This window comes from Lepidochelys kempii, chromosome 20 (genome assembly GCF_965140285.1).
Source record: "Lepidochelys kempii isolate rLepKem1 chromosome 20, rLepKem1.hap1, whole genome shotgun sequence".
Classification (NCBI taxonomy): domain Eukaryota; kingdom Metazoa; phylum Chordata; order Testudines; family Cheloniidae; genus Lepidochelys; species Lepidochelys kempii.
This window is the reverse complement of record NC_136399.1, coordinates 3,454,810-3,475,691: the sequence shown is the minus strand read 5'-3', so window position 1 is coordinate 3,475,691 and position 20,882 is coordinate 3,454,810. Positions and strand designations below refer to the sequence as shown.

At 65.8% G+C, this 20,882-nt stretch overlaps 1 protein-coding gene across 2 annotated transcripts in view; it reads right to left on the bottom strand.

The window, feature by feature from the left end:
- Positions 1 to 11,950: 11,950 nt before the first annotated feature.
- LRP1 (LDL receptor related protein 1) overlaps positions 11,951 to 20,882 on the bottom strand; it is a 187,191-nt gene continuing 178,259 nt past the window's right edge. For both annotated transcript variants that reach the window (XM_073318798.2, XM_073318799.2), the window contains exons 75-89: positions 20,745 to 20,864; positions 20,161 to 20,429; positions 19,902 to 20,080; positions 19,004 to 19,110; positions 18,452 to 18,568; positions 17,918 to 18,094; positions 17,234 to 17,374; positions 16,787 to 16,960; positions 16,216 to 16,377; positions 15,492 to 15,666; positions 14,911 to 15,015; positions 14,449 to 14,513; positions 14,070 to 14,160; positions 13,555 to 13,699; positions 11,951 to 13,326 (exon numbers count right to left, since the gene is read on the bottom strand). In XM_073318798.2, coding sequence (XP_073174899.1) covers positions 13,186 to 13,326; positions 13,555 to 13,699; positions 14,070 to 14,160; positions 14,449 to 14,513; positions 14,911 to 15,015; positions 15,492 to 15,666; positions 16,216 to 16,377; positions 16,787 to 16,960; positions 17,234 to 17,374; positions 17,918 to 18,094; positions 18,452 to 18,568; positions 19,004 to 19,110; positions 19,902 to 20,080; positions 20,161 to 20,429; positions 20,745 to 20,864 — 2,168 coding nt within the window. In that variant the 3' untranslated portion in view covers positions 11,951 to 13,185. The remainder of the gene's footprint in view (positions 13,327 to 13,554; positions 13,700 to 14,069; positions 14,161 to 14,448; positions 14,514 to 14,910; positions 15,016 to 15,491; positions 15,667 to 16,215; positions 16,378 to 16,786; positions 16,961 to 17,233; positions 17,375 to 17,917; positions 18,095 to 18,451; positions 18,569 to 19,003; positions 19,111 to 19,901; positions 20,081 to 20,160; positions 20,430 to 20,744; positions 20,865 to 20,882) is intronic.

Below are 20,882 nucleotides of genomic sequence, written 5' to 3'. Positions count from 1 at the left end.
AGATTTAATTCAACAGAGTCGCTCCGGATTGACACCGGCAGCAGAATTGGACCCAGGGTTCACAGAGGAAGGACGACATCACGATGGGAGACATATTTTACCTAGGTCGGGGCGGGGGGGTTTTTGCCCGTGCCGGACGAGAAAGGAATCGTAGCCTCAGCCTGAGAAGGGTGGAAATGGATCTAGGGTGTGTTACAGGGCAGTGCTCGGCCCTGTCCACACACAGGCACCAAAACACCCTAAACACACACCAGCCCCTCCGTGGACACAACGGGCCCCGATTCCCACCGGCCCCGGCTCTGGCTCAGCCCCCCAAGCGAGGAACAAACCGAACACCTGGAGAACCGGAGCCGTGTCGGGAAGCAAAGTCTGCAGAGGGAGCAGGAACTCCTAACCAGGGGCTTGTCAGCCTAACGAGAGCCAGCAGCTGGAAGTGGAAACCAGACAAACGGACGCAGAATTTTAACACCCCGGGTACGTCTACACTGCAAAAAACCATTTCCTGCCCCAGGTTTCAGAGCCCGGGCTCCAGCCTGAGCCAGAGCATCCACACTGCGAGTCACAGCCCCGTGCCGTGACCCCACGAGCCCCGTGTCCACTGACAGCCCCCTGCCCCCTCTGCCACTCGGGGCCACAGGCAGGTTGGGGTTTCTTGCAGCACAGACGTACCCAGAGAGTAAATTAGCCACCGGGACAACTTCCCACGGGCAGCGACGAATCCTCCAGCACCGGCAAACGTTTCAATGCTGGACGTCTAGGAGAGCTGCTCGGGTTCAAACAAGAAGGAATTCGGGGCCGGCCTCCAGCCTGTGCTGTACAGTGGGTCAGCCTAGATAACCGCAGCAAAGAGCTAATCAATACACCCTCTCCCAGCAGCTGGCTACCGCCCCACGGGAAGGCAGGGGGCATTGCTCAGAAAAGAGCTAAATGCTGGAACAGGACTTGCGGGGAATAACCTGGCCACGGGGAGAGGAGAGATGGGGAACAGCTGGGTGAATGGGGCTTTCGGCTGGGTTCTCCCACAGAGCCCTGCTTCGACCATCGCGCGTGGCTTAGACTGCCCATGGCCATTGCAGTAAGCTCCCTGGTGCTAATTTCCAGCCTCGGGCACCCCGGGCTCAGCCTCGGGCAGCCAGCGCCAGCCACCCTGCCCAGCCGGGTGCACGTGGGCGTCTCTGTGGGCTTTGCCCAGCCCCGCGAGGCTGCCATGACCTGGCACATGCATCCCCCAGCAGCAGGGGCGGGAGGGGGTGGCACCCTGGCTATATTTAACGGATTGGCACGCCCGGGCGAGTCTCTCAAGTCCTGTCCCCGTTGGCAGCTGCCAGACGGTTCTTTTGGCTGCTTTACAATCCCCCCCCCCCGAAAATAGCCCGTTTGGGGGTTTATAGGAACACTTGCAAAGCCACTGGGTCTCGCTGCCAGAGCGAATCAGCCGCCCAGGGACTGAGAGACGCAGCCCCCCACCCAAAGCATTCAGCTCCCCACTTGCAGGTACCTTTCTCCACCCCCCCTTTCTGCAACCCCCCCCCCGCCTCGCCCCAGCCCGCAGCAGCCCCACGCCCCACCTGCCTGTGGGGGGTCAGGGTGAAACGATCGCAAAGTTGGGGGGGGCGCACAGCGATTATTCCCTGCCCCCCCCCGGAGCAACCCCCCCCTTTGAAAAGCCACCCTGCGGGAGCCACCCCCCCCACTTCACTTTTGCTCGGGGTATTTCCGCCCGCCCGCAGCAACGTGTGCCCCCCCCCGGCCCCTCTGCCCCCCGCCCCCGCCAGCAACCCCCCCGGCCCGTCCCTACCTTCAGCAGCAGCCAGTGGCTGAAGATCGCGGGCAGCCAGCGCAGAAGCTTCATCGCGGAGGGGAGAAACCCGCCGCCCGCATCGGGAGCGGGGCAGGGCGAGCTCGGGGCCCGGGGGGGGCCGGTCAGAGCGGGGGGGGGGCCGGTCAGAGCGGGGGGGGGCCGAGCCGGCAGCGGCGCCGGCAGCAGAAAGTTGGCCCCGCACTTGCTCGGGCAGCGCAGCTTCCCCGCTGGGGGGGGTGGGGGGGGCGGGAACGTGGGGCCAGCCCCTTAATTCCCCAGCCCGCCAATCCCAGCCCGCCCCCCCCCCGGCCGGGCTCCGTGCGCTGGGAGATGCGGCTGGGAGGGGCCGGGTGAAAGTGACCCCCCAAACTACCTAGCCCCCCCTCCGGGATGGGGGAGGGGCCGGGTGAAAGTGACCCCCCCAAACTATCTAGCCCCCCCCTCCGGGATGGGGGAGGGGCCGGGTGAAAGTGACCCCCCCAAAATGCCTAGCCCCCCCGCGATGGGGGAGGGGCCGGGTGAAAGTGACCCCCCAACACATCCTAGCGCCACAGGGTTGGGGGAGGGGCAAGTGACACCAACCCCCCCCCCCGAATACTTTAGCGCCCCCCCACACACCCTGCGGTCCCTAGGGATGGGGGGAGAATCCTCCAAGTCCCAGGGACCCTCCTGATCCTCCCTGGGAGTTGAAGGGGGGGGGCGGAGAAGAGTGTAGGGGTTGGGGGGGTCAGGGACTGGGTGGGGGGGTGACTGAGAGGTTGGGTCCATCACACCCCCCAGCTCAGTGGGCTCCTTTTGTGCATCCCCGCAAGGGCATCCAGCCCCCCAGGAGCCCTGGGGAAGGGGGAGTCTGGGGCTGTCACCCCGCCCTCCATACACCCACCCCTTCAGTGCTGGGTGGGGGCTCCTGGGCCCAAGGGATGAAATCAGCCCCTCCCCCGGTACATAAATAATACAGGTACAAGAACCCCCCCTCAATCCTCCCCCCCCCCCAGCAGGGGAGTGCGGGTGGGGGGGCCGGAGAAGCTGTTTCAGTAACCCTGGATAGACAGAAACCAACCCAGGCTGGGAAGCTGGGCCCAGTCACAAAAGGGTTAACAGAGCCGGAAAGCCGAGGGGGCCAATCATCCTCCCCCCACCCCCGAACTAGGGGCTGGGGCGGGGGGCAGCACACCCACCCACCCTGCGCCCGGCAGCTGCCGAAAGTGTCTGCAACGCCCGGTGCCAGCCACCGTCAGGCCCTCGTTCGGAAGGGGAAACTCCATCTTCCATTCTCACTTCTCTGCCCCTCGGAGACGCCGGTGGGGGGTCCGGGGGGCGTGCGTGTCTGTGTCTGGGCGCACGTGTGCACGTGCGGGTGTGTTTGCACATGGGTGTGCGCGTGTGAACAGCCCGAGGGGACGAGCAGCGTGCGAGAAGGAGGGAACGGGAATTGAAGGGCGCTTGCGGAGAGCAGGATTAAGGAAGGCGAGACACGGGAGGGCAGAAGGAGACAAGGCTGGAGGAAGGAGGACGAGGGATTGAAAAGAGAGAAGGAAAAGGTGAGAAAAGGGAAGACGGCTAGGAAATTGGGGGCGGGAGGGAGAAAAGACCCCAACCCAGCGAATAACCGGCTGCCCTGTTCAGGGGTGAGCCGGGCGCTTGCCAGGCCGGGCTGAGCTCTGCCCCAGAGCGGGCAGAGCCCAGACGCAGTGGGTCCGCGGGAGCTGCCGGTCCCTCGCCTGGCTCTCAGGGGGCTGGTGAGTCGCTGGGCCGCAGGCGGCTGGTGTCAGCGACCCCTCGGTGCTGGAGATTCCCACCCAACCCCTGTCATGGGGTCCCTGGGCGATGCTCCCTACGCAGCCAGGCAGGACTCTGGGGGAGCCTCCTCTCCTCAGGGCAAGAAGCTCACCCGGCTTCCACCTTCCTGGGTCTGAACTCGGAGCATCCAGCATCCTCTGCCCCACCCTGCGCTTCCCACAGCCAGTCCGCCCAGGCGGGGTCCTGGGGGGGCCAGACGGTCCTGCTCCCCAACTCCACAGCCAGACGGGACTCTCAGCCAGCCAGGAAAACAGAAGGTTTATTAGACGACAGGAACATGGTCTAAAACGGAGCTTGTAGGTACAAAGACCAGGACCCCTCAGTCAGGTCCATCTTGGGGGGCAGGGAGGCCAGAGCCCCATCTGGGCCTCCCCCCATTTCCCCAGCCAGCTCCAAACTGAAACTCTCCAGCCCCTTCTCCGGCCTTTGTCCCTTTCCCGGGCCAGGAGGCCACCTGATCTCTTTGTTCTCCAACCCCTTCAGTTGGCACCTTGCAGGGGAAGGGCCCAGGCCATCAGTCCCCAGGAGACAGGGTGTCAGCCATCCTCTGGGCAGACGCCATCACACTGGTCCCCTAGGGCGCCGCCACAATCACACCCCCTTAGCCCCCCACCTAGATACTTAAGAACTGCCTAGGGGAAACTGAGGCACACAGTATTCAGAGAGAACATTAAGAACATTCCCACTTCGTCATCCCACCCACCCCACACCTCCATTCGTTACAATGGGAGAGTGGTTGGCAGCCGGACCATGGCCAGACAGGTGGGATGTTCAGCTGCTCCCGTCCTTGGACCCAGGACTCTCCAGCCATGCTCTGCCCCTGTCCGCAGGCACCGGGCCTGCCCTGCTGTCCTCCCTTCCATTGGGCTGGTGATGGGGGAAGGGTTCTCCCACTTTTATTGAAGGGGAAACAGAGGCACAAAGGGGTGATGCGATTTGCTCACCATCACACACTGTTAGGGGGAGTAGAACCCAGGAGTCCTGATTCCAGCCTCCTCTGCTCTGGCCTCTAGACCTTCTCCCAGATCTGGAAAGAGAACCCAGGAGTCCTGGCTCCCAGGTTCCCCCTCCCACTAGACCCCACTCACTCCCCGGGCCGCACCACCAGCATGCAGCTGCATCCGCTCAGCGTCTAGTCCCACCAGGGCAGGGCTGTCCCCAAACACGGGTCTGCTCCAAGAGGGTGGGGGGCAGCCTAGCCAGGGAGGGGTCTTCTGCACAGCCTGGTGCAGGGCCCAGAGGAGCTGGCAGACAGCTCTTGGGGCATCTGTGCAGTCTCAGCTCTCCGTCCCCTCAAGTCCCACGTGGCCAGTGCTTCAGAGCCAGCCCCACTGCTGAGAGCAAGGCAGCCCGGGGGGAGGAGGAGTGTAGTCTAGTGGTTGGAACCGGGGGGAGGGGGGCAGTATGGGGAGCCAGGACACCTGGGTTCCATTCCCCATTCTCCCTCCAACTCACCTGGAGACAGCTCACTCCCTGTCCTGTCCAACTTACAGAGGAGCAAAAGCCAATTGCTGGGGCTGGCCCCAGGGCCCCTGCCTGTGAGATGTTGGGGGGCCCTGCCAGGGGGTTGGGGCTGGCTAGTGTAGAGGGCAGGAGACTGATGGGGGATGGGGGAGGGACCCAGCCCCCCAAGCTGATGCTACCTATGGACGAATCCCCTGGGAATTTCCTGCTCACACCTGGCTGGGCCAGGGCCATGGAGGGGCACCCCTGCACCCGGGGGGTGGGGCCCTGGCTGTGCATCACCCACCTTCCCGGCAGCAGCCCTGCGGGCGGCCAGGGCCCCTTTCCGGGAGCCTGCTTGTAAATGGGGCCAGGGCATGGGGGGCAGGGCACCTTGGAGCCCCCACCCTCAACCCGTTAGCTGCTGGGTGGGGACCCCGGCTCTGCGCAGAGGACAGCTCCCACCATGCACCTGGGCAGCAGCGCACGGCTGCCCATAGCGGGCCGGGGGGGTCATAGATGTCACGGACCCACAGATCATGCCCACTCTTGGCCCCACCTCTCTGAGCCTTAGCACACCTGTTTCTCGCCGTGGGCCCCCTCAGGGAGTCCCCTCGCTCTGGACCCCCGGGGCCTCCACCCCCCGAAGGGGATGATGCCCCCCGTTCTCTAGTCCGGAGCGACTCTCAGCCAGCGTAAAACAGGAAGGTTTATTGAGTGTTGAACCCAGCACAGGAAACTCTCCGGGACTCAGGTCTGGCCTCCTCCAGCACAGCACATCCCAGCCTCCCCTGCATCCAGGGGGACTCTGCCTGCTCCCTCCCTCCAGCCCAGAGCCCCCCTGCTTCCCAGCTGGGCATCTGATGTCACCGGCCCCAAGCCGGCCTCTGTCCATTGTCTTCTCTCCAGGTAAACAGGGTCGTAAACAGGGCCACCTGGGCCCCCTCTCCTCTCTCCACAGCTCATTGTCCTCCCTCTGGCCAGACCCGGCTGGGACTCCTGAGCTGGGCCTCCAAGTCACTGGGTCACCAGTCGCTGGGGTCTCCGTTCTCCACGCCAGTGGTTGGGGTCCCATGGTTCCTCGCCGGTCCTCTGTAACCACAAACTCCCTCTCCCATCCCCTCGTTAAACCTGTAGCACCTAGGGAAACTGAGTCCCACCCCCTCTGCATGCAAACCGTAGGAAAACCAAGAAAATCCCCCACAGGAAACAAGGAAAAACAAGAAACTCCCCCACTATGAGTGTCACAATAGTCTCAGAGAAGATCAGGGTTGGAAGGGACCTCAGGAGGTATCGAGTCCAGCCCCCTGCTCAAAGCAGGACCAACCCCAACTAAATCATCCCAGCCAGGGCTTTGTCAAGGCCGACCTTAAACACCTCTAAGGAAGGAGATTCCACCACCTCCCTAGGGAACCCAGTCCAGTGCTTCACCCCCCTCCTCATGAAAAAGTTTTTCCTAATATCCAACCTAAACCTCCCCCACTGCACCTTGAGACCATTGCTCCTTGTTCTGTCATCTGCCACCAGTGGGAACAGCCGAGCTCCAGCCTCTTTGGACCCCCCTTCAGGTAGGTGAAGGCTGCTATCAAATCCCCCCTCACTCTTCTCTTCTGCAGACTAAATAACCCCAGTTCCCTCAGCCTCGCCTCGTAAGCCATGTGCTCCAGCCCCCTGATCATTTCCGTTGCCCTCCGCTGGGCTCTCTCCAATCTGTCCACATCCCTTCTGCAGTGGGGGGGCCCAAAACTGGACGCAATACTCCAGGTGGGGCCTCCCCAGCGCCGAATAGAGGGGAACGATCACGCCCCTCCATCTGCTGGCCATACTCCTGCTAATGCAGCCTCACGTCTCTGCCTCGTGACACCAGCCGGGCCTCGGCCGATCCCTCCCCCCCCAGGTGCTGCCCCAGGGGGCGGCTGGGCCCACGGCCTGCTGGGTGCTGGGCATGGGGCGGCTTGGAAGGAGGCCGGGGGGAGGCCGCAGGAAGGCCGCCGGGTCTCTGGCGCAGCACCAGGTGGGCGGGGGCACCTCAGGGAGGCTGCTGAGAGCTGAGTCTGATCTCCCCCATCCCGGCACCGCTCTGTGTGCCTGCTGCAGCCCCCCCCGTGCCCCTCCATCCTCCTTTGCTGCCACAACTGCCGGGGGAGGAACACGCCTGATCCAAGCTGTCCTGGGGGGCTCAGAACAGGGCGGGTGGGGGGCGTGACACGAAGGGGCTGGCAGCGGGCAGGGGAAATAGGCTGATACAGGATGTTGTTGGGGGGGGGGGGAGGGAGCTGGGACGTAGCTGGGGAGGGGAGGTGGCCTGGAGGGTTGGGGGGGGGCTTGGAGCTGAGTCAGTTTAGCCCATCTGAGCAATGGGGGGCATGGGGACAATAGTACAAATATTGGGGGGGGGTCTGGGGCTGTGGTGGCTAAAGGGAAACTCCCCAATGATCAGATCTGGGGGGCTGAGGAATCCCCATTCACTCCCCCAGGTCCTCCTGGGGGCACAGGGTGAGGGCAGGGGAGGGCCTGGGCATGCCGGAGGGTGCATACCCTGCTCTCTCCCTGTGCCCCCCACAAGTCTCCCTGGGCCGTTGTGGGATGCCTGGGAAGCGCTGGGCATGGAAGTGGGGAGGTGTGGTACTAGGGCCTGGATGCACCTTCCTGCAAGATCTGCCCATCCCCACCCCTCTGGCTTCCCTGAGCCCATCGGCAACAGATCACAGCGAGATCACAGCGAGCCCGGCCCCAACTCCACCTGGAATGGACCCACCCGCCCCAGTAAGAGACAAGCCCTGGCCCAACGGGCTCACAGGCTGAATGGACGAGGAGTGGGAGGGGAAACCGAGGAACAGAGCGGCGTTGTGACTTGCCCAAGGTCAGGAATAGAATCCAGGCGTCCTGGCGCCCCTTCTGATGCCGAACCCACTAGACCTCGCTGCCTGGCTCGAGTTTCTGCTCCTTTCCGGTCTGGCTCAGCCATGTGGCCAACGCGCCCGACTGGCTGGAATATCGGCCGAGCCACAGGGCGAAAAGGGCTCGAGAAACGAGTAAAAGAAGAAAACCCTGGAAAAGGAAGAAGAGAAAAAGAGAGACACCCCCCCCCCCCACGAAGATTTCAGACCCGATAAGTGAACAAAGCGCCAAGATGAAAAGAGATCTGAGGCTGGAGCCTCTTGCGGCCATTATGGGGCCTTTAATGGTCTGTTTGTTTCTTTTCAAAGACAACAGCAAAGTCTTCAGCTGAGAATTGAGGAGCCAGGGCGGGGGCTCAGCCAGCGCCCCCCAAGCGGGGAGGGGAAAGGTTTAACGCAGCTAGTCTCTGGTAGAAGGGTCAGGGCTGAGGAGTCTCTAGCAAGGCTGGGCTAGAACTCCTGGGTTCTCTCCCAGCCCTGGGAGGGGAGTGGGGTCAAGTGAGTAGAGCTGGGGGGGAGGGGGCTGGGAGCCAGGACTCCTGGGTTCTCTCCCAGCCCTGGGAGGGGAGTGGGGTCTAGTAGGTAGAGCAGGGGCAGCAGGATGCCTGGGTTCTGTTCCGGGCTCCACAGTTTCCCTGCTGGCTGGCAGGGCTCCGGCATGTCCCGGGAGGAGCCCGTGGGCCCAGGGATGCGGCTTAGCACTCGCTTCCTGAGCCTGTGTGACCTGGGGCCAGGGGTGCCGTGGCCCCAGAACACCAGGGCTCTGTTCCTGCCCCTGCCAGCGAGCCGCTGGGCGCCCGCCCGCCCGCTGTGCTCAGAGCTCCTTGGGGCAGGGGCTGTGCAGGGCCCCGCGGAGCCCCCTGCCAACGGCTCGTCCCTCTGGACGGCGCGTGTGGGGAACAGACTGACCTTCCCCCGCTCTCGTGAAAGGTGCCCAAGCAAGTGACGATCCCAGAGTCTCCATTAGCTCAGCCGCAGGCTCCCCATCCAACCCAGGGCTGAGTGAGGAGCTGGGTCCCCATTTGTGGGGAGCTGGGTCCCCATGGACCATTCAGCTCCCAGGCTGTGGAAAGGAAACTGCATTACGGCCAGATCTAGGCCACTACAGACGTGCCTCTGCCATGCACCGTTCTGGGGGTGCCCCTCACTCCCGACCCGCAGCCCCCTGCTACCCCAGCCCCGCCGGTGCCCCCCACTCCCGACCCGCAGCCCCCTGCTACCCCAGCCCCGCCGGTGCCCCCCACCTCCGACCCGCAGCCCCCTGCTACCCCAACCCCGCCGGTGCCCCCCACCTCCGACCCGCAGCCCCCTGCTACCCCAGCCCCGCCGGTGCCCCCCACTCCCGACCCGCAGCCCCCTGCTACCCCAGCCCCGCCGGTGCCCCCCACTCCCGACCCGCAGCCCCCTGCTACCCCAGCCCCGCCGGTGCCCCTCACTCCCGACCCGCAGCCCCCTGCTACCCCAGCCCCGCCGGTGCCCCCCACTCCCGACCCGCAGCCCCCTGCTACCCCAGCCCCGCCGGTGCCCCCCAGCTGGATGAGACTGGGCGGGGGGAGGTGCTGTGTGTGTGTGTTCCCTAAAGGGGATGGTCCCATCCTGGGGGGGGGGAGGGTTGTTAAACCCAGCTTCCCCCCGCCACACTCCAGTCTCCCTATCCCCTTCCCAGCCCAGCTCTGCTGAGTTCCTGAGAGCGTTGGCGCCATCTGGTGGCCGATGTGGGGGCTCCCCACCGTGGAGCTGGGATCCCATCCAGCCCCCAGCAGGCCCATGTGTGGGGAGGGACAGGATGGGGGGCACAGTAGCATCTGTGGGAGAGGAGCTGGGGTCAGCAGGGCCTGGCCCAGACGCTCAGCACTAAGGGGGTGTGTGAGCTGCTGCTGCTCAGCCCCCAGCAAAGGCAACTGGGGTCCAGGGCTATAGGGAAGGGGGAGGCAGGAGCAATGTGGGGCTGGAAGGGACCTGGCTAGTCCAGCCCCTGCCTCAGCGCCCAGTAACCCCAGAGCAGGCCTGGCCGGGGGTTTGTCTGGCCTATTTGCACAAAGCTCCAGTGAGGGAGACGCTGACGTCTTCCTCGCCCCAGCAGGGCCAGCGCTGGCTGCCTTGGGGTGCAGGGAGAGCCCCCCCACCTGCAGGTGCATGGCATCCGACAGCTCCGAGCCGAGGTGCTGCGGCTCACTGGGGTGCCGGGGGCTGCCTGAGCTCTGGGGCCGTGTTCGTGTGACCAAGTGGGAATTTTTCATATTTTGTATGATGCCGGTGTGTGCCTCAGTTTCCCCTACGTGGTGCATGGTTAACTAGGTGGGGGGCGGGGAAGGGTGTTTGCTCTTTGCAGAGACCCAGGGCTCTGTGTGACTGTTGCCTGGCCCAGCCAACGGCCTGGCCAGTCGGTACCTAGCAACACGCCCTGTGGCTGGCCGCCCCGCTGTGTGGGAAGCCAGCAGGTCTGACCAGCCGGAGAACAACAGGCCAGGTGGCCAGGTGGGCCTGGGACAGAGGAGGGGGACTTGGGGGGGCGCTGGAAGCAGGACACACTCTGGACTGGGGCTCAAGGGGGGGTCAGAGCGAGCTGTGGCTCTGAAGTGACCCTGAGGGTCCAGGCTGTGACTTTCTGCTCTCTGACACCCAAGGACGTCCTAGGCCACGTTCCAGCCCCTCCGGCTGCCCGAGCGCTGGCTGGGTCACTCCGAATCAGCAAGTCTCCCCTGGGTGCCCAGTCCAGCTGGACTTGCTGCGGGGAGCTCCCAGCGAGACCCAGGGGGCTGGCGGCTCCGAGGTTCACTCCCAGGAGATGGGGAGGCTGAGGGGTTCCCCCCAACGAGCCAGTGGGACCCTAAGGGGGCTGATACGCTGCAGGGTCCCCCCCAGAGCCGGGCGCACACACCATGTCTGTGGATCCATTCCAGTTGGGTTCGCGGCTGTCTCCCCGAGCTGGGGCTCGCCCGGTGCTTGGGCGGCCAACAGACCCTTATTACACGGGACGTCCCTGCTTTTCTCAGCTCTGTACAAGCTTGCAAGTTGCTGGCGGCGGCCAAAAGCAGCAAGAACCCCCCACCCCACCTGGTTCACCAGGGCCACTGGGGGGCACACGCTGGCTGGTAGCCAGGAGAGGGGCTGCGAGGAGCCAGCGGGCGGGAAGACACCAGCTTGGGACAGACACGCTTGGACCTACACGTGAGCACACGCCTGGTGCATACGCGCACACACTCAGCAGCCTGGTGCGCCGGGGGTGTGTCAGACCCACAGAACCCTGCCTGAGCGTCCTCTCAGCTGGGTCCAGGCGTCAGCAGAAGAACAGCGGGGGCGGGTGTGTGGTTTGTGCGTGTTCAGAGGGGCAGGTCTGATGGACCGAGGGAAGGGAAGGGAGGTGGGGCTGGGATGTGCCCCCAGGTGTGGGGGTCACCTGTTTGGGGAGCAGGCAGCTGGCCTGGGTGTGGTGCTGTGGGGCAGAGTTAAGGTGATATTCCAGCAAGAGGGCAAGGGGGTTGACACTTACCCGGCTCCTCAGTGCTAACCCGTCTGGCTCAGGGGCCTGGCTGGGGCTCTGCGGGGAGCCGGACGGAGTCATGGGGAAAGGGGGAGACAATGGGGGGCTGCTGCCCCCTTGTGGCAGTACCAAGTACCGGCAGATTTGCACCGAGCTAGGACCCCTGCTCGCCTGCCTCCCCCGCAATGCTTTCTGCTCCCCCCTCCATATGCCCAATTGCCCCCTGGGGAAGGCAGGGCAAGCCCTGTTCCTCCAACACCCCGTGTCCCTGCTGTGGGCACCGCTCTGACAGGTCAGGGGCTGCCTCTTGCCCTGGGTCAGCCCAGTGCCTGGCACGACCGGGCTCTGATCTGACGGGGGGGGGCTGTCTCGTGCCCTAGGTCGGCATCACCCGGCTCCAGTGTGCTGGGATGGGGGCCGTCACCCTGTGCCTGCAGCAGCTGGGGCAATGTCGCCCCAATCCCAGGTGAGCCGCTGGCCCAGTAGCCCCCCAGCCCCCTCCAAGCAGCAGGAGCCGGGCCGCAGTTTTTAAAAATTTTATTTATAACAATCTCTGTGTTTAGTTGTAAAGTAATCCAGCAAAAGTTATGAAAAGGCGCCCCCCCGCCAAAGGCCGGAGGGGCCCCGCCCCCCGCAGGTGCTATCCCGCCCCTACTAGAAAAGCTAGGCCATTCGATTCGGTTTTCAAAAAAATGCCGGTGGGAGAAACGAGGGGAGAGGAAGCTGGCCCCGCGGGGCAGGCCGGCGGCAGCCCTAGGCGAGCCCGGTGCCCGGCCCCCCCCTTCGGCCGCAGGAGCATGCTCTAAACATGGCGCCAGGCGCAAAGGGAAGGAGCCCCCCGCAAGGGCCCCCGCTCCAGCCATGGGGCGCCCCCCCCGCCAGGAATCAGTGCCCGGGCCGGGGGAGGGGAGGAAAAGGGGATCCCACCCAGAGAGTGCTCTGGGGCAGGTGATTGGAGGGGTGGGAGCGGGACGAGGGTAGGAAGGTGATTGGAGGGGTGGGAGCGGGACGAGGGTAGGAAGGTGATTGGAGGGGTGGGAGCAGGGGCGGGAAGGAAGGTGATTGGTGAGGTGGGAGCGAGGAAATAGATTGGTGGGACAGGATTGCAATGGCGAATGGGGATGGGAGGGGCGGGGCTGAGGACAAGGGGGAGGAGCTCTCATCACTTTCTCCCATGCACCATCTGGCTCCTCCCCCTGCAGGTGCTGGGGGGGGAGGCTGCATGTAGGGGGGGATCGAGTCACGGTGTCGGCCCCAGACTGATTTGTTCGTCGCTTCGGGGGGGCTGGACATGGCGCCCCGGGGGGGGGAACCCACCGGAACCCAACCGAGGAGCCGGCAGCTCCGGGGGGGGTGCGTGTGTGTGTGATTGCAGGGTTAATGTTGCCCCGCAGCCCCCCCAGCCAAGGGGGGATCCCCGCAACAGCCTTGGACCCAGCCCTATGGAGCCAAGCCGGCTAGTCCCCTCCACTTGAACCCCTGGCTGTTCCTGCTCCGACACCCCCCTGGCTTCACCCCTCGCTGCCGGCTCGTCCCGCAGGGGGAGCCTGGCCCGGCCCGGGGAATAGACAGGTAATAATACTGCTCACATATAAAAGTAATAATCCTTCATTTGTACATTTATACAGTGTCTGTCTCCCCCCACCCCCCCAGCTTGTCTCTTTATTGGCTTTTCCAAACCGGCGGCACTGCAGCCCCCTCCCCCCGTCTCTGCCCCCTGTGCTAGGGGGTTGCCCAACCCCCCCCGTCCCTGCCCCCTATGCCAGTGGGTCAGCCAGGTCGTCGTCCGCGCCCCGCGACAGCAGCTCCCGCTTCTCGTCCGTGCTGGCCAGCGAGTTCCGGCTGTTGTGGGCTCCCATGTAGAGGGTGGCGTAGACGGGGTTGGTAAAGTTGGTGGGCTGGGGGAGAGAGCGAGGGGTGAGGAAAGGTAAGGGGGGGGGGGACACAGAAGGTCCCCATGGGGGGGAGCCTTCCACTGTCCACCCCATCTCCTCTGCAGTCCCTGCCCCGTCCCCCTTCCCCACCCCAGAGTTGAGAGCCTCCCCCTCCGCAGCCCCTGCCGTCTCGGGCCAGTGGCACCCCTCCTGCAGGGTCCCCGTGGGGCCGGCTCCCACCCCCACCCTCACCTTGTCTGGGTCCAGGGTGAAGTCGGCGTCCAGCAGCTCCCCCACGTCGTCCTCCGGCTCCCCCTCGTACATCTTGTAGGTGGGGTTCCCGATCTCCACGTTCATGGCGCCGTTCGTCATCCGCTGGTGCTGGAAGCCCTTGGCGCTGGGGAGCAGGGGGCAAGCACAGGGTCAGCGCTGGGCATGGGGGGCAGAGGCAGGTGCCTGTCAGAGCGGGGGGCAGTGTGTGGGGCAAAGTGCTTGGGGAGCCCCATGCTGCAGGGAGTGAGCCATCCATATCACAGGGGCAGGGCCCCACAGCCAGGTGACCCTGTGACTAGGATCTCGGCCCCGGGCCAGGTCCCCCCAACCCACCCCCTGTCCCGATAACTCCTCCAACCCACCCCCTGCCCCGATAACTCCTCCCCCGGCCCAGGGCCAGGTCCCCCAAAACCGCCCCGTCCTGGTAACACCTCCCCCAGCCCAGTACCAGGCCCCACCCCCGGCCCAGTAAGATCCTGCCCCCCACGACTCACCCTTTAACCCGCCGCTTGTACCAGAAGACCGCCAGGGCCAGCAGCACGATGAGCAGCAGCAAAATGATGGGGATGACGATGGAGGCCGTTCCTGGGGCGGCAGGGACAGGCGGCGCATCAGGGCCCAGCTGGGGAGCCCCTAACCCCCCCCAGGCCCGGCTCATGGGGTGGGCTCTCCACTGTCTGCAGCGATCTGGGCCTGGCGCCGAGGTGCCCGGGGTGGGGGGGCGGGAATGGGGCGCTGAGCCCCTCGCCAGCTGAAAGGGGACTGAGAGATTTCTATGGGGGAGCAGTGGGATGAGCTGGCTCTGTGGGTGCAGACACCCGCCCTCCCCCGGGGACCCCCAGGGAGCAGGGAAATGCCCCCCCATATACATACGGCCGCTCTGCTGCTCGCTGACCACAAACTCCTCGCACCGCAGCCCCGTCAGATCCGTCGTGCACCTGGCAGGGCGGGAGGCCAAGCGCAGGATTAGGGGGAGTGGGGCGCAGGGATGGGGGGCACACGGAGCAGGAACACAGGGAAGGGGCACGTGGATCAGGGAGGGAGCGGGTTGGGGAGCACGGAGAGTGTCTGGACTGGTGGCTCGCAGAGCGGGCGCCCCTGCTACTCGTGCCTCCTCCATTTCGGGGGGGGGGAGATACCCCCCCTGTTGCTGGGGGGGCTCTGCTGAGATTCGGAGCAGGGGACACATCCCGGCAGCTCCCGCTCAGGCAGCTCCTGGCAGGACAAGGGGGCTGAGCTGGGCCCTGCATGGAGGCTTTGCCATGGGAGTGCCCGGCCGGCAGAGCCGCCCCACAGCCCCGTCACCCCCATGCCACAGGGCCGGGCGGTGCTTACTGGCATTCCGGCATCTGTGTCCTGCTGTTCATGGCGCAGGTGCCCCCGTTCAGGCAGTAGTTGTCGCAGGTCAGGCAGCTCCGTGCCACCTTGCCATCCGGGCAGCTGTAGGGCAGAGACGGGGCAAGGTCAGCGCACGCACCCCGATCCCTCCTCGTGCCCCCACACTGTCCCTGGCCCCCCCCAGCTGTAGGGCAGAGACGCGGTGGGGTCACCACATGCACCCCGATCCCTCCTCATGACCCCCCGCCACTGCCTCTGCCCCCCAGATGTAGGGCAGAGATGGGGCATGATCAGCGCACACATCCCAAACCCTCCAGGTGCCCACCCCACTGACCCTGCTCCCCCTACCACGCCTGCAGCCAGGGAGCTGGGCGCGAGGGCTCTCCAGACGGGGCCGGCCGGGCGCAGAGCCAGCTCCCCTCCATGCCCCGATCACCAGGGCGCTGTTCTGGGCAGAGCAGCTCGGTGCCCCTGTTCTCCTAGCCCTGCCCCCATCACAGTCCCTGCCCGCAGGCAGGCTCAGCTGCCCCCAGACGCCAGGCGTGGCTGGCACCCTTCCCCCGTGAGCGGACACTTACGTGCAGGTGACCTCGCCGGTCTGCTTGTTGATGCTGCACGTGCCCTCCTGGCAGCGGGAGCACTTGCTGACCTGGCAGCGGGCGCCCTCGTACTGCGGCTGACAGCGGCACTGCTTGGCCCCGCCGGCCGCCAGCTGGCACACGCCCTCGTTCTCACAGTAGTCGAAGCACTGGCCTGTGGGGGAGAGGGCAGGCAGTGGGAGGGGGGAGTGGAGGGAGCAGCAGGGCCCATGCCCTGACCTCTTGGTCCCACTCCCCTCCCTGCTGGGGAGAGAACCCAGGAGTCCTGCCTCCCAACCCCACCCCGCTCTCTGACCGACCACCAGACCCCACTCTCCTCCAGCTCTGGGGAGAGAACCCAGGAGTCCTGGCTCCCAACCCCACCCACCTCTCTGACCGACCACTAGACCCCACTCTCCTCCAGCTCTGGGGAGAGAATCCAGGAGTCCTGGCTCCCAAACCCCTACCCTCCTCTCTGACCACTCGGCCCCACTCCCCTCCCAGCTGGGGAGAGAACCCAGGTGGCCTGGCTCCCAACCCTGGCCCCTCTGACCACTAGACCCCCCCCACTTCCCTCCAGCTAGACCCTAATCCCCTGCCAGCTCCGGGGAGAGAACCCCAGAGTCCTGATTCCCAGCACCCCCCACCCACCCTGCTCCGACCACTCCGCCCCACCCGTTCCCGGCTGGGGAGAGGACCCGGGCGTCCGGCTCGCCCCACTCACGGTACTGGCAGTGGTCGCCGAGGAAGCCGGCTGGGCAGCGGCAGTTGGGCTGGTTGCCCTGGTTGACGCTGCAGCTGCCGTTGTTCAGACAGTATTCGGCACACACCTGCTGGTTGCACCGGGGCCCAGTGAAGCCGGTGGGGCAGCGGCACGTCGCCATCCCTGGGAAGGGGGCCAAGGCGTCAGCGGGGCGGGGCCGCGGGAGTCGCTCGTGAGGACGCTGACACCAGAGCCTCGGGGCTTCGGACCCTCCGCTCAGCTCTGGGCACCGAGGGCAGCCGGATCCGCCCAGCTGACGCTCGCTCACCAGACCGGCCCTGCCCCGGTCCTGCCTCCCACACTGGCGCCGGGGGCTCCGGGGCACGGCCCAGCCGGCCCCGTGTCCCTGGGCGCCCGCAGCTCCCAGCCACACCACCCGGCCCCTCCAGCCCTGATCTCAGCCCTGTCGGACCACAGCCAGGGCAGCTACCCCGGTGCCCCTCCCCCAGCCCCACGGGCCCCACCTACCCCGGTGCCCCCCCCCAGCCCCACGGGCGCCCCTCCCCCGGCCCTGGCTGGCAGTGCCCCATACCTGAGGGGGAGGCGGCGCAGGTGCCCCCGTTCTGGCAGTAATCCCAGCACTGGTCCAGCTGGCACTTCTCGCCGTTGTAACGCGGCTGGCATCGGCACTTGGCCTGCTTGCGGGCGTTCAGGAAGCAGCTCCCCCCGTTCAGGCAGACCAGGTCGCAGGCGTCGCTGGTCGGGACTGGAGAGCGCGGGAGGGGCGTGAGCGGGGCGGGCACAGTGCCAGCCGAGGGGCTGGTACCGCGCCCTGTGGGCACACGGCTCTGGGTGGACCAGCAATACCCCGGACTGGGCCGGGGGGCAATCTTAACCCTTACAGTGCCGGCGGGGGCAGGGGAACGTGGTGACCCTGGGAGATGCTCTGTCCACCCAGTGGCCCCCCTCTTGGGCAGCATCCCTTGGAGGGGGCGTGGCCTTGCTGCAGCTTCCTCCCCCCCTGGGGGGCACCACCTACCGACAGGCGAGACGGTGGGCGAAGGGATCACCACGCACGTGCCGTTGTCCAGCCGCTTCCCGTTGGGGCAGGTACAGACGGGGCCGCTGGGGCTGAGTAGACAGAGCCACTCGCATTTCTTCCTGTCGCAGGGATTGGTCACTGCGAGAGAGAGGGGAGGGGTGTCTGGGCGAAGGGAGCGCAGGGTGGGGGGTACCTGGCCGGGCACCCCCCGGCCGTCCCAGTGCTTGTAGCATCACCCTCCGGAGGCGCCCACCCCCTGGGGCTCTTCCCAGGCTGTCCGGCATGCTGCTGTCGCTCCTGGCTGTACCCGCTCTGGCTGGCTGCCTGGCCCCTTCTCTCTAGGGCAGGGCTGTGACTCCCCGCGTTGGAGAGGTCTAGTTCTGAGTCCTCTTCCCCCTCCCTTGTTTGTGACACGCTAGGTCCGAACAACAAGCCCATCTACCCTGGTATCCGGCCCCCTTCCCTGCTGCCCCGGAGCAGACCAATGGGCCCATCTGACCTCGTGTCCCCCAGCCCCAGCCACCCCAGCTCAGGCTGGAGAGGGCTGTTCAGTGGTTGTGACCCCTCTTTCCTTTACGGCTAGGCAGAAGGGGGTGCCCAGTGCTGTAACCCAGGGTGCTCCGGGCAGGGCAGAGGAGGCCGAGCAGCCCTGGGGGGTCCCTGGCTGGCCCCGGGACTCACCATCCGGCTGCTTGTACTGGTGGTAGAGCACCACGTCGGTGGCGTGGTTCAGCCCAGACGTCAGGTTGGTGACGGGCCCGGGCCCGAATTTGTGGATCTTGAAGATGCGGTTGTTAATGTAGGTGACGCCGTAGATGTAATCCTCAAAGATGTCGATGCTGAAGGGGTGGCTCAGTCCTGGGGGGACAGGGCGGGAGGGGTGCAGAGTCAGCTGTAACCGGATACCTGCTGCGTGTCTGGCCAAGGGCCTCTCTACCCCGGTATCAGGGCTGCTGCGGGAACGGGGCAGGACACGGGACGCAGCACGATTGGCTGAGTCGAGGGGGGAGCTCTGGGGGCTGGGTCTCCTCCGCAGCTGCTCACTGGTGACCCCTTGTGGGCAGTGAGGGAACAGCTCCGGTCCCTCTGTCTCGGTGCGCTCTGGAGACAGGATGCCAGATCCCTGCGCCCTGGGAGGGGGTGGGTGGTGGCTGCCTGTCCTACGGAGACCTCCCCCGCCCCAGCCCAGCCCGGGTCTCTGCAGCAGCCTCTCACCTTTCTTGTTATCGATGGCCACGACGGGGTCGGTGCCGTCGAGACGGATGCTGCCGATGACAGAGAGCTTGGCGTCGGCCCAGTACAGCCGCTCATTGTGATAGTCGACAGCCAGGCCTGCGGGGAGACACGCGCTGAGACCCCGTCGGTCTGCAGCCCGGGCGGGCAGCTCCGCACGGCCAGTGAGTTGTGGGCCAGACACCCCAAGATGGGCTGAACGGCAGCAGGGCCCGGCTCCCAGAGTCCCCAGGTGCGGGACCCCCAGGAAGAGGGCAGATGGGGCAGAAGTGAGGTGTTGCAACAGACTCTCCAGGTACCCAAGCACTTTGAAGTGGCGTTGGTTACAGAAGAGGGAAACCAAGTCACAAAGCAACTTACCCAAAGCCATACAAGACAGAGGCAGACCTGGGAAGAGAACCCAGGAGTCCTGGGCTGGTGCCCTCACTCCGGAGCATGCTACCTGCCTGAACCCTCGCTGGGTGGAGGGGGACCCAGAGCCCCGTTTTGAGCTGCTCACCCCCTGCCCTGCCCACCGTGCCCGGCCCTGCTCACCTGTCGGCCACTGGATGTTGTCCTGCACCAGCGTCTCCCTCATGGTCCCATCCATTGCGGCCGTCTCGATCTTGGGGTGGTTGCCCCAGTCAGACCAGTACATGGTCCTGTGAAGGGAGGAAAGGCCGTGGTGGAGTGGGTCCCTGGGGGAGGGGAGGGGCGGAGCGGCACGGCCCCTGGTGCCCAGCCCCCGAAACTGCAGTGCCCCAGGCCCGCAGCCCCACTGACCTCAATGGCCTGTTTATGCTGCAGAGACGTGGGATTGAGCCGGAGGCACGCTGGGAACCCGGCTTGGGGCACGACGGGCCCTCAAAGGGTTAATCCGCACCAGCCCCGAGGAGGGGGACCTTGGCGCCTCCCCATGGCAGTTACTCCATCGCCCCACGACGCCAGGGGCCTAGGCACTCACACCCAGCAGGGATCCCCCTGCCCACACGCCCCAGGGGGACACCCAGACACCCACTGGGGCAACCCTGAGGCTGCCCAGCCTCCCTGGGGTAAGATGGGGGCCTCTCCAGCCGGCAATGGGGGACATGTGTCGTGGGGGAGGGTGGTGGCAGATGGGGGGAGCTGGATATGAGGGTGGTGTGCGGGTGCCAAATGAAAGAAAGGGGATTGGTCAGGGGAGCTGGATACAGGGGTGGGGGTGTCTCTTACCCTCAGAACGGGTCGAGCACTATGGCATGGGACAGGGTGGGGTGCAGGGGCTGGAATGGGGGGGCAGGGTGTGAGACGGGGTGGGGCACAGGCGCTGGATACTGGGGGGCACGGCATGGGATGGGGTGGGGCGTGGGGGCTGGATAGGGGGGCAGGGCATGGGACAGGGTGGGGTCTGGATACAGCGGGGGGCAGTGCAGCGGGTGGGATGGGGGTTTTGGATGGGGGGCGGGTCTCGTACCCTCGGAGCGGGTCGACCACGATGGCGTGGGGCTCGTCGATCATGCCCGAGATCAGGGTCTTGCGGTTGTCGCCCTTCATCTGCGCCACCTCGATGACGTCGCGCCCGGAGTCCGTCCAGTAGACGTTCCCGGCCACCCAGTCCACGGCGATGCCCCGCGGCATCTTGAGCCCTGAGATCTGCAAGGCAGAGAGAGGCGGGGCCTTAGCGCTCTGGCCCGGCTCACCCCGGCCCCCCGGAGCCCCGAGCGCCCGCTCACATTGAGGTGGGTGACGCTCCCGTCCAGCTGCCGGCGGTTGCGGTTGGAGGCGGTGGAGGCGGCAGACGACGGCAGCTCGCGGTAGGAGATCTTGCCCGTGTGCCAGTTGGTCCAGTAGATCTTGTTGCCCTTGACGTAGATGTCCATGGCGTCGATGCGCACGTTCTCGTCGCCCTGGAAGGCCGGCTCGTAGGCCGAGTTGGGGTTGAAGGGGTACATGCTGCGGATCTTGTTGTCGTCGGCGATGTAAAGGATCTGCTGCTCCGAGCCTGCGGGGGGACAGCTGTCGGCTGGGGGCCCAGTGGAACGCAGCTCTCAGGGGGCACAGGGGAGGCGCCCGCTAGGAGGGGGCGGGCTTGGCCAGCTCTGGGCAGTGGGACTGAGCTGTGGCTCTGGCTCGTTCCATCAGTCAGGGACGGGCGGAGGGGCCAGGGTGGAGCCCAGCAGCCTCCCACCATGGGGCAGATCCTGCCAGGGCCGTGTGGGACAGATGCTGGGGGTGCAGGGACAGGAAGGGATTGAGAGGGGGGAGCTGGGGTCCCAGGGAGATGGATATGCCTCCAAACCGCCCGCACCCCATGTACCTTCCGCCTTGCACGTGTGATGGGTCTTCATGAAGTTCCGGGCGCAGCTGCAGACGTGGGACCCCTTGGTGTTGTTGCAGAGCTGGGAGCAGGTCCCGAACGTCGAGCACTCGTTGATGTCTGGGAGGGGATCAGAGG